The 12,611-nt window shown below is 49.9% G+C and overlaps 1 protein-coding gene across 1 annotated transcript in view; it reads right to left on the reverse strand.

The window, feature by feature from the left end:
• LOC146797257 (semaphorin-3A-like) overlaps window positions 1-12,611 on the reverse strand; it is a 366,005-nt gene that overhangs the window by 169,347 nt on the left and 184,047 nt on the right. The window contains exon 4 of the mRNA XM_085624230.1: window positions 5,779-5,898. Coding sequence (XP_085480356.1) covers window positions 5,779-5,898 — 120 coding nt within the window. The remainder of the gene's footprint in view (window positions 1-5,778; window positions 5,899-12,611) is intronic.

Consider the following 12,611-nt stretch of genomic DNA (forward strand, 5'->3'; position numbering starts at 1 on the left):
CGTAGACGTGCTTGAAAAGTGGCGTGACCCGTCCTGACCAGTGTACGTGTGAGGCTTTGAACACAGATGCAGGAACCCCATTGGGTCTTGGGGCTCCATCCGTCCTCATGTTTTTTGATTGGGTCGGGTACCTTGGGCTCTGTGATACTGGGTATTTGGGGGACCTGACGTGGTGCTGATGAAACTTGCTATGGGTTTGTATATGTTGTATTCTGATGGTAGAGGTGTAACTGTTTGACGTCGTTGACCCACTCGTTGGCTGCCGCTCCGTTCTCCTTTGTCTGACCGGTCTTGCTGTGTTGATTGATGCTCTTCCAGAGTTGAATATGTCCCCTTTCTTTGAGGAGGGTGAAGCTTTTCAGCCAATCTGCCTCAATCTTCTTGGTTCTTAACTGCCAGAAGTTCTTTCTGTACTTCTTACGAAGTGCAGGGATTGTTTGTGTTTGTACGTTTTTGTTCCCTTTTCTTCCTGCCTTCAAGGCCTTTAAAAGACAGCGTTTGGTTGTATATAATTCCTTTGGTTGAATGTGTAAGTGGAATGGATGGGCGCGAGTGACCTGCGTCTGAGTGATTCAGGATCTGCCCCCGAGGGCTTGTTTGAGATCTGCTAGAAGTGCTTCCCAGTGGACCCGAAGGGGGACAGTGCTTGTTGCCGTTGGGTTTGACTCTTTAGATGTGATTCAATCGGTGAGTTTTAGGCCGAGTTTTGCAGACCATTTTATTCTGCTCAGGACTTTGTGGCACTCCTCCCCGGTTGGATCCCCTAGTGTTTGCAGTTGTGGGGCAGCTTTACCGTCTAATTGGAGAGTTGCCCTCTACGGTCTATAGTCACTCTCAACCCTGTTGTCCACTTCGAAGTTGCTGAGATATGGTGTTAATTGGTCTGAGATTAAAATGTAGTCAATTGTAGATTTGTCCCTGAAAGAGGGGAATGGGAACCAGAGGGGGTCCTGGGCCTCTTTGATGACGTGCACGGAGGCCCGGCTATGACTGTCAAAGAGGCGCTGCAGGAGAGCTGCCTCTCTGGAGGGTCGGGTGGGTTTGCAGGTTCCCCAACTTCTGGATATTCAAGTCTTCGACAATTACTGAAAAATGTGAGACATATTTATTTAGAAGATCGTCAATTTTTGTTGCTTGTGTTTTTAAAGCTTGTTTTTTGGGTGGAAAGCAGGGTTAACATAGCAGTTCATTAGCAGCAGACGGGTTGAGTTGTTGTTGCTTTTTAGCCGACTAATGAGCGCTGCTTGCAGGTCTGTGATATTGGTTGTGATTGCAGTAGTCAACATTCTGCAAGCTTGATTCATGTAGATTGAGAGTCCGTCAGATACCCGCTCAAAGACGTTGCGTTTTGTGGCTGTGGTGTGTAGCTCGTAGAAACCTGGAAGGATTGTGGGTTCGGTGGCCCAAGTCTCCTGTAGGCAGAGGATGTTGTTTTTAGGTTTCGCTGAGTTAGCACACATGCGCTGCTCGAAGAGACTTTAGTAAGGGCTTTAAAAAATGCTACCGCCGGCTACAGCTTACAGTGCATGTGCACCGGGCGCGCGCTTCAGCAGAGGCGCCATATGGCGTAATTACTGCTGCACGCGCACCACTCGCGCACATGCACTGCAAGCTGTGGCTGGTGGTAGCATTTTTAGCTTGCTAATCGCGGCACTGGTGATTTACTTTTGCGCCAGTGCCGCGATTATAGCAAAAGTAAAGAAATAGAAACAAACATCTATTTCTTTACTTTTGCTATAATCGCGGCAACCGCGCTTTACTTTTAATGTTAAAAGTAAAGCACCGGTGCCACGATTAGAAAGAAAACAAGCATTGGCATAGCCGATAGGTCTCGCCTTTGGGACTTTATAAGTGTTTAGCCATGCAACAATTGCATAACTAAATACTTATAAGGTCCCAAAAGCGAGACCTATTGGCTATGCCAATGCTTGTTTTGAATGTGGTTGATTGCGGAGTTGATCCTAAGACAAGGCCTGCCACATTCCAGGATATAACAGATAATTGTGTGTTAGTTCCAAGAATTCTGATGCAATTAGTGTCGGCTCGCACGAGAATACTTTCCTTTGCTCATTTGTGCAGGTTATTCTGTGTGCATTGTGATGGTTTGGCGTTTTTACTGCTGCGCGCGCACCACTCGTGCACATGCACTACAAGCTGTGACTGGTGGTAGCATTTTTAGCTTTCTAATCGCGGCACCAGTGATTTACTTTTGCGCCAGTGCCGTGATTATAGCAAAAGTAAAGAAATAGAAACAAACATCTATTTCTTTACTTTTGCTATAATCGCGGCACCCGCGCTTTACTTTTAATGTTAAAAGTAAAGCGCCGGTGCTGCGATTAGAAAGAAAACAAGCGTTGGCATAGCCGATAGGTCTCGCCTTTGGGACTTTATAAGTGTTTAGCCATGCAACAGTTGCATAAATACTTATAAGGTCCCAAAAGTGAGTTGATCCTAAGACAAGGCCTGCCACATTCCAGGATATAACAGATAATTGTGTGTTAGTTCCAAGAATTCTGATGCAATTTTTGTCGGCTCGCACGAGAATACTTTCCTTTGCTCATGTGTGCAGGTTATTCTGTATGAATTGTGATAGTTTGGCGTTTCTGTTGAAATCTCGGCATTTATATATACAGCGCTCTCTGTGAGACCTCAAATACAATCCGTAGTGGGCATTTGCTTTGGCATGCTACGTATGTTGAGAAAGTTTCTACCTCTTCTTTCACTTGACACCAGGAAAACCATGGTCCAGGCTCTGGTTACCTCCAGACTGGACAACGCAAATATTTTGCACCTGGCCCTCCCAGGTTATCTCCTCCAGCGCCTCCAAGTGGTCCAAAATGCCGCGGCCAGACTGGTCCTAAGGCTCAAGCCCAGGACCCGCATGACTCCGCATCTTAAGGCATTACACTGGCTCCCTATGAGTAAAAGGATCAACCTTAAGGCCCCGATATTGTTCTCCAAAGCCCTTTATGGTAAGGGCGCTGGCTACCTCAGGGCAAGAGTCAGCCACTACTTGTCTGCCAGATTCCTGAGGTCATCCTCCATGGGCCTGGCCTGCATCCCCAGAATACACGTAGCCTGGGCTGGGGGCAGATCCTTCAGGCTTCTGGGAGCTCAAGCGTGGAACAAACTCCTGGATTCTCTCAGATCTATGGCGGACCTGGCGGTTTTTAAGAAAGTTCTTAAAACCTGGGGGCATATTAGCAAAGGCTGAGCGATAATTATCGCTAAGCGCGCTTAGCGCTGTATTTTTTATCGCCGGCTATCGTTATTATCAACGTTTATCTCCAAGGCGATAATAAACCAGCCATAGCAGCGATTCTCCAGCAATAACGCGGGAATTCCAGCGATGAATTTCCATTGCTAAGGAAAAAGTCATTAATAGGCAGGTGAGGATTCAGCCGTAGAATCCACCTCCCATAGAAAACAATGGCTGAGTCAGGATTTTAGCAGGTGTTAAAATCCAGCGATAATCGCAGTCAGCGCGAGTTTTATTATCGCTTCGCGGGCATTGCTAATAGGGAGAAGTTGTGTTAGCGGCTTTTTCCTATTACTTTTAGTGAGGAACGCCCACTTTGCATGTCATTAGCGATAAATATCGCTGACATGCAAAGCGGTGAAAAAACGGTCACTATCGCCATTAAGCTGTCGCTAGCAGCTGTTAGCGACAGTTTGCTATTAGGGCGATAAAAATATCGCCGCTTTATCGGCAAAAAGTGCCGCTAAAGCGCCGATACTGCCCTTGCTAATATGCCCTCTGGTTCTTTCAGTGCTAGGTGTGGTTGTCAAGTATGTTAGTTGGTGACTATTAGCGCCGGTACACTCTTGCTGAGTAGCCATGTGCTCTATAAGTGCGCTTCATTCATTCATTCATTCAATTGTTCCCCAGGTGATTGCCAACTGCGCCCCTTAGAATGAAGTAGACTTCTTTCTTTAGTGGAGTTACTTTTAGCACATGTGGGTATTTCTCTGGTGCGGGGTGTGCAATATCTATGCCCCATTCAGCCATGAGGGACAGTTCTTTTGGTGTTAACACTTGCTGAGTGTGGCTGCTCAACCCTATCGAGGTAGATTCACCATGGGGGTCCCCAAGTAGGCTCAGAAACTTGACCCAAGCTGGGTCGTCCGATTGTGTTTGGGCAAGGTGGAGATATGTTTGAATAGACAAAGTATATCACCTATGTTTGAGATGTCGTAGTGATCCTTGATGCGGTATCTGGGGGTGAGAATTACCTCATGTGTTGTTTTTCCGAGTAGGTTCTCCATAGGTGGGCTCTGGGTCCTGACTGAGCAGAGCTTGAGTTGGAGCCCAAACCGGCATTATGTTTAAATGTCCACCTGCGACCAATAGTTCTTTCAAAGAGATATCTATGGCATGATGACCATCTACAGTATGGTTAAACGTCCATCAGCGTTCAACAGTTCGTGGACGGAGATGTCTATGGCATGATGACCGTCTACAGTATGGTTAAACGTCCATCAGCGTCCAACAGTTCGTGGACGGAGATGTCTATGGCATGATGACCATCTACAGTATGGTTAAACGTCCATCAGCGTCCAACAGTTCATGGACAGAGATGTCTATGGCATGATGACCATCTACAGTATGGTTAAACGTCCATCTGCATCCAACAGTTCATGGACAGAGATGTTTATGGCATGATGACCGTCTACAGTATGGTTAAACGTCCATCTGCGTCCAACAGTTCGTGGACGGAGATGTCTATGGCATGTTGTAGTAAACGTGTGCTCAGTTGGTGGCGGTGCGACAGACCACAACATGAAGACAGTGATGTGCATTAGAGTCAAGTGCTCTTCATAATCCCAGCAGCGACATGCAGTGTTAATGAGCTGAAGTTATATTTATTTGCTTTGTCGTTGTGCAGCAAGAAGATCTGTGGAAAGACAGCTGAGAGTGCAGTGACAGCAGTGACGATGGAGAGCTACAAGTCCAAATAAGAAAAAAAACACAAGCATTGGCAAAGTCAGGGCATCCAGCTTTGATGTGCTAATGTATACAAATACTGGCTGGCACAATTCACACTTGTGTATGCTTGTGTCTGCATGCGTCAGCATTCTAACTTAAGGCCTATTGGCTTTGCCAAAGCATGTTTGCATTCCTGGGACTCACTCCTGACAAGTGCTGGGCCACTTAAGATACTAGAACTTCTTGGGAGTGAAAGCTCAGTCTGTGAACTCTGTGGAATTGGAGATTAGAAACCAATGAGTATCTCACCAGCAGGGGCGCTGTTTGGGTGGGAGTACAGCTCACACTATGGGTTATGGAGGAGAAAGGACGCCTTCGATGTCTCACCAGCAGGGGCGCTGTTTGGGTGAACATACGAGCTCACACTGTCGGTTACAGAGGAGGAAGAACGTCTTTTTTTTGTTGCATATTTAAATAGCGCGAACTCGACCCGAAGGTATTGGAGCGCTTTACATAGCACCGTATTTACATTACACATTCAGGCACGGGGAGAGATTAAGTGATTTGCCCAGAATCACAGGATGTGGACGCGACCTCGAGGCTCGAACCCTGGTTTCCTGCACCAGAGGCGGCAGCGCAGCCGACGGACCACATGATCAGTGCAGCTGAGCTTTGGGGTGGTCTCCTGCTCTCTTGGACGCCTGATCGCCTCTAACTATACCCACCCTGCCACCCTCTGCCAAGCGCAGGAGAACCCAAGCACATTTATTTACTGACCAGGGCAATTACTCTCTACAGGAGACAAATGTATCCCTTCAACAAATGTGTACTTTGCCGAACATGGAGCTCACCTTATGAAAAATGCTCACGTCAATGAACGCACACCTGGGGTGAAAAGCGGCGGTTCCACAGGCAAACAGGTGGGTGTGGTTGTAGATGTGGAGAACACGAAGGAAATTTGCACAGTCCAACTGAAGGAAAAAAAATATATAATGGTTGTTATTAAAAGGTAAATAAATTGTTTGAAATCCAGTCCTAGATGCTTAATAATGGGGTTCACCCTATTTCCATGATCTTCTAATTTACGCTTCACAAATAAAGCGATCTGTCTGTAATGGCAATTTAGTTAGTGGCCCACATGTTAATATAAGCACTGCATCACACCCAAACTTAATATTAAGTTACCCCTCAAGCACGAGGCCATATTTCAACCTAGACAACAGCCAACACATCTCTATTTAGACACCAGGCTACATCACAGCGTAACCAGAGGCTTACACCGCAAACACCAGACAACATCTCAATGTAACAAATTAGACCAGACCTCAACCACAAGTCCACATCACAACTCAAGGCCAAGACAAGACTTCAACCATTCCACTGCATGTCAACTTACAGACAACATAGCAACCATCAGACCTCATCTCAACGTAACAGTGGACACACCTCAACCACATGTCCACATCACAACTCAAGGCCAAGGCAACACTTCAACCGTTACACTGCATGTCAACTTACAGACACAATAGCAACCATCAGACCTCATCTCAACGTAACAGTGGACACACCTCAACCACATGTCCACATCACAACTCAAGGCCAAGGCAACACTTCAACCGTTACACTGCATGTCAACTTACAGACAACATAGCAACCATCAGACCTCATCTCAACGTAACAGTGGACACACCTCAACCACATGTCCACATCACAACTCAAGGCCAAGGCAACACTTCAACCGTTACACTGCATGTCAACTTACAGACACAATAGCAACCATCAGACCTCATCCCAGCGTGACAATGGACACACCTCAACCACACGTCCACATCACAACTCAAGGCCAAGACAACACTTCAACCGTTCCACTGCATGTCAACTTAAAGACTACACAGCAGCCATCAGACCTCATCCCAGCGTAACAATGGACACACCTCAACCACAAGTCCACATCACAACTCGTGGACAAGACAAGACTTCAACCGTTCCACTGCATGTCAACTTACAGACAATATAGCAACCATCAGACCTCATCCCAGCGTAACAGTGGACACACCTCAACCACACGTCCACATCACAACTCGTGGACAAGACAACACTTCAACCGTTCCACAGCATGTCAACTTACAGACAACATAGCAACCATCAGACCTCATCCCAGCGTAACAGTGGACACACCTCAACCACACGTCCACATCACAACTCGTGGACAAGTCAACACTTCAACCGTTCCACTGCATGTCAACTTACAGACAACATAGCAACCATCAGACCTCATCCCAGCGTAACAGTGAACACACCTCAACCACATGTCCACATCACAACTCAAGGACAAGGCAACACTTCAACCGTTCCACTGCATGTCAACTTACAGACAACATAGCAACCATCAGACCTCATCCCAGCGTAACAGTGGACACACCTCAACCACACGTCCACATCACAACTCGTGGACAAGACAACACTTCAACCGTTCCACTACATGTCAACTTACAGACTACACAGCAGCCATCAGACCTCATCCCAGCGTAACAGTGGACACACCTCAACCACATGTCCACATCACAACTCAAGGACAAGGCAACACTTCAACCGTTCCACTGCATGTCAACTTACAGACAACATAGCAACCATCAGACCTCATCCCAGCGTCATGTCAACTTACAGACTACACAGCAGCCATCAGACCTCATCCCAACGTAACAATGGACACACCACAACCACAAGGCCATATCTGAACCTAGACACCAGACTACATCTCAACTTAACTAAGAGGCCACACCTCATTCATGAGACCACATCTCAACTCTGACGCTACACTACATCTCGGCATAACCAAGAGCTCACACAAACACTAAAAGCACATCTCAACATAAGAAATAGACCACACCTGAACCCCAAGATGACATCACAACTTTAGCATAAGACCACACCTTAGTCATCCGACTGCTTCACAGCTTAACCTACACACCATAATAACTAGACCACATCCCAACTTAACCAGGAACCTACATCATAACCACAAGACTGGATTCCTAGTTAGGTTAGGTACTAGTTCACATCTCAGCTTAACTAAGATTTCACACCTCAACCTGGGGACTCCAGTCACCCCATACCAGCTCCACTCCTATATACACTTACGTCTCTGCCCTACTGCCATTCGCGTAGTGTTTGGGTCTTCAGGACAGTCCGGACCTCAGCGGTGGCTAATTGGTCTTGCAGAATATGGCCACCAGTGGCTCAGACCTGGCCTTGTGATAGGCTTTTCATCCCTTGGGCCCTCTAGGATCCAATCAGACCTCCATTATGGGGCCCCTTCTACCATCAGGATTGTCCCAAAGAGAGCCCCCCCCACACTTCTGCTTGCCGGGGCGGGAGGGTTGTTTCTCAGGCAAGTCACTTGTGAACTGCTCTTTTTCAATGCTGATATCTCGCTCTGCAATCTTCCAGAGCACTCAGGCTTACACTTTCCAGACACTCCCCTGCAGTCACATCCAATCATCTCCCTACAGACAGGAGTCAATCATTGTAGACACCGCCCACTGGCCCCATCCTTGCTTCCACACAGAGATGCACTGATTCGGTCTCTTCCAGGCTCACTAACACTGACTATCCTGAAGCCTTCAGAGTCTCAGAACATCTTCCCAACTGACCATGCATTCGATCTAGTAGCACCGGGACAGCAAACCTACGCGTAGAGTAGCATCAATGTAGCCTCATTAGCACACATTTGAGCCTTTGTTGATAGAAAGTTTGCCTTTACTTTACAGCACTGGCCTCACTTAGAATGAGAAAGACCCAATACCGTCTAAAATAGTGGCGGGAAAGAGTTGCTGATGCTGTGTGAGTCTCTTTAAGGGGAAGGCAGCGGAAGCGTGTCCCTACCACGGGTGGGTCTGCGGTACAGAGACCACCACAAGGTGCCTCTGTATCAGAAGGAGAGTCTCCCCTTCAGTGACGTACTCCTGGGGTACCCCTGTGGGACAGGCAATGCCGAGGCTAATTTATTAATAAACCTTTTATCAGTGGGTAGCATCAACATGAAACTGGACTACACCCAGACGCAGCTTATCCCGGACTCTGGTCTGTCGGGCCCTCCTGTGGCGCAGCGTGAGCAGCCCGAACTCTGGTCTGTCAGGCCCTCCTGGTCACTTCAGGACCAGTCGTCCTCTGTAGACTGAGCGGAAGCAGCCCGGACTCTGGTTTGCCGGGTCCTCCTGGTCCCTTCGGGGCCAGTCGTCCTCTGTAGACTGAGCGGAAGCAGCCCAGACTCTGGTCTGCCGGGCCCTCCTGGTCCCTTCGGGGCCAGTCGTCCTCCGTAGACTGAGCGGAAGCAGCCCGGACTCTGGTCTGCCGGGCCCTCCTGGTCCCTTCGGGGCCAGTCGTCCTCCGGAGACTAAGCGGAAGCAGCCCGGACTCTGGTCTGCTGGGCCCTCCTGGTCCCTTCGGGGCCAGTCGTCCTCCGGAGGCGCAGCGGGAGCAGCCCGGACTCTGGTCTGCTGGGCCCTCCTGGTCCCTTCGGGGCCAGTCATCCTCCGGAGACTGAGCAGCCCGGACTCTGGTCTGCCGGGCCCTCCTGGTCTCTGTGGGGCCAGTCGTCCTCCGGAGGTGGAGCGTGAGCAGCTCGGACTCGGATCTGTCGGCCCTCCTGGTCCCTGTGGGGCTAGTCGTCCTCCAGAGGCGGAGCGTGAGCAGCCCGGACTCTGGTCTGCTGGGCCCTCCTGGTCCCTTCGGGACCAGTCGTCCTCCTGAGGCAGAGCATGAGCAGCCTGGACTCTGGTCTGCCGGGCCCTCCTGGTCCCTTCGGGGCCAGTCGTCCTCCGGAGACTGAGTGTGAGCAGCCCGGACTCTGGTCTGCTGGGCCCTCCTGGTCCCTTCGGGGCCAGTCGTCCTCGGGAGGCTGAGCAGGAGCAGCCCGTGCTTTGGTCTGTCAGCCCTCCTGATCCATTCGAGACCAGTCGTCCCCCGGAGACTGAGTGCGAGCAGCCTGGACTCTGGTCTGCCGGGCCTTCCTGGTCCCTGCGGGGACAGACGTCCTCCGGAGGCGGAGCGTGAGCAGCCCGGACTCTGGTCTGTCAGGCCCTCCTGGTCCCTTCAGGGCCAGTCGTCCTCCTGAGGCAGAGCGTGAGCAGCCTGGACTCTGGTCTGTCTGCCCTGCTGGTCCCTGTGGGACCAGTCGTCCTCCGGAGGCAGAGCGTGAGCAGCTCGGACTCGGATCTGTCGGCCCTCCTGGTCACTGTGGGGCCAGTCGTCCTCCAGAGGTGGAGCGTGAGCAGCCCAGACTTGGGTCTGCTGGGCCCTCCTGGTCCCTTCGGGGACAGTCGTCCTTGGGAGGCTGAGCAGGAGCAGCCCGTGCTTTGGTCTGTCAGCCCTCCTGGTCCCTTCGGGACCAGTCGTCCCCCGGAGACTGAGTGTGAGCAGCCCGGACTCTGGTCTGTCGGGCCCTCCTGGTCACTGTGGGGCCAGTTGTCCTTTGGAGGCGGAGCGTGAGCAGCCCGTACTCTGGTCTGTCGGGCCCTCCTGGTCCCTGCGGGGCCAGTCGTCCTCCGGAGGCGGAGCGTGAGCAGCCCGGACTCTGGTCTGTCGGGCCCTCCTGGTCTCTTCGGGGCCAGTTGTACTCCGGAGACTGAGCGTGAGTGAAGGAGTTGGATGGATGGTCATTGATGATGGAAATTCACAAGTTACAAACATCTATGCAACACTTCTGCATCATGGGTCGTGTGTCTGTGTGTGAATGTGTCTTTGTGTGGATATGTTGGGTGTCTCTGTGTTGATGTGTTGTGTACTCTATGAAATGTGTCATTAGTCTCTGTGTGGATGTGTTGAGTGTCTCTATGTAGATGTGATGTGTGTCTCTGTGTAAATGTGTTGTGTGTCTCTGTGTGAATGTGTCATGTAACTTTGTGTGGAAGTGTCATGTGTCTCTGTGTGGATGTGTTGTGTGTCTCTGTGTGGATGCGTTCTGTATTTTTGTGTGGCTGTGTCGTGCGTCTCTGCATGGATGTGTTTTGTGTCTCTGTGTGGATGTGTTGTGTATCTTTGTGTGGATGTGTCATGTATTTTCTGAGATGTGTTGTGTGTCTCTGTATGGATGTGTGATGTGTGAATGTGTCATATATCTTTGTGTGGATGTGTCATGTGCCTATGCAAGGATGTGTTATTCATCTCTGTGTGAATGTGTCATGTATCTTTGTGTGGATATGTCGTGTGTCTCTGTGTGAATGTGTTATGTGTCTGTCTCTGTGTGGATGTGTTCTGTATTTTTATGTGGCGGTGTCGTGCATCCCTGCATGGATGTGTTATGTGTCTCTGTGTGGATGTGTTCTGTATCTTTGTGTTGATGGAGCCCTCTTATGTCTGATGGACCAGTCCATAGCTTCAGTGACAGATTCTACATCCCTGGCTCCGGTCCAAGCCTTCAGTGAGACACTTGACACCGTAGGAGCCATCTCATGTCTGATCCACTGGTCCATGGCTTCAGTGAGGGACTCTACACCCCAGGAGCCATCTCATGTCTGACCTACTAGTGAATGGCTTCAGTGAGAGACTCAACCCTCCAGGAGCCATCTCATGTCTGATCCAAGGGTCCATGGCTTTAGTGAGAGACTTGACACCGTAGGAGCCATCTCATGTCTGATCCACTGGTCCATGGCTTCAGTGACGGACTCTACCCCCAGGAGCCATCTCATGTCTGATCCACTGGTCCATGGCTTCAGTAACAGACTCTACACCCCAGGAGCCATCTCATGTCTGATCCACTAATCCATGGCTTCAGTGAGAGACGCTACACCCCAAGAGCCATCTCATGTCTGATCCACTGGTCCATGGCTTTAGTGAGAGACTTGACACCGTAGGAGCCATCTCATGTCTGACCTACTGGTGCATGGCTTTAGTGAGAGACTCTACACTCCTGGCTTCAGTGAGAGACTCTACACCCCAGGAGCCATCTCATGTCTGATCCACTGGTCCATGGCTTCAGTGAGAGACTCAACACTCCAGGAGCCATCTCATGTCTGATCCACTGGTCCATGGCTTCAGTGCGAGACTCGACACCCCAGGTGCCATCTCATGTCTGATCCAGTGGTCCATGGCTTCAGTGAGAGACTTGACACCGTAGGAGCCATCTCATGTCTGATCCACTGGTCAGTGGCTTCACAAGTGACTCGACATTCCAGGAGCCGTCTCATGTCGATGGACCTGTCCATGGCTTATTTATTTATTTAATTTATTTAATGGTTTTATAAAGCGCGTAGTAACTCAAGGATCATCCCAGCGCTGACCTATTTCTCCAGGGGTTTCAGCCGTCTGATGGAATTATGTCTGCGGGAAAAGGAGGGTCTTTAGAGTTTTTCTGAACTGGAGGTAGTTCGGTTCTGTCCTGAGTCTTTGTGGTAGATGGTTCCAATGTTTGGCCGTGTGAACCGAGAAGCGACGGCCACCGGTCTTGGCTTTTCTGACTCTAGGAACTACTATAAGATTTTCTACGCTAGACCGCAGGTCTCTCTCCGCTTTGTATAGGGTAAGGAGTTCTTTGAGAAGAGGTGGGCCGTTATTGTTGAGGGTTTTATGGGCCAGACAGAGGGCCTTGAAGACGACCCTTTCTCTGACTGGGAGCCAGTGGAGGGATTTAAGAGCCGGCCTGGCGGAGGATCTTCCAGGTGTGCCCGTGAGTAGGCGGGCGGCG

Source organism: Triturus cristatus, chromosome 9 (assembly GCF_964204655.1).
Source record: "Triturus cristatus chromosome 9, aTriCri1.1, whole genome shotgun sequence".
Taxonomy (NCBI): domain Eukaryota; kingdom Metazoa; phylum Chordata; class Amphibia; order Caudata; family Salamandridae; genus Triturus; species Triturus cristatus.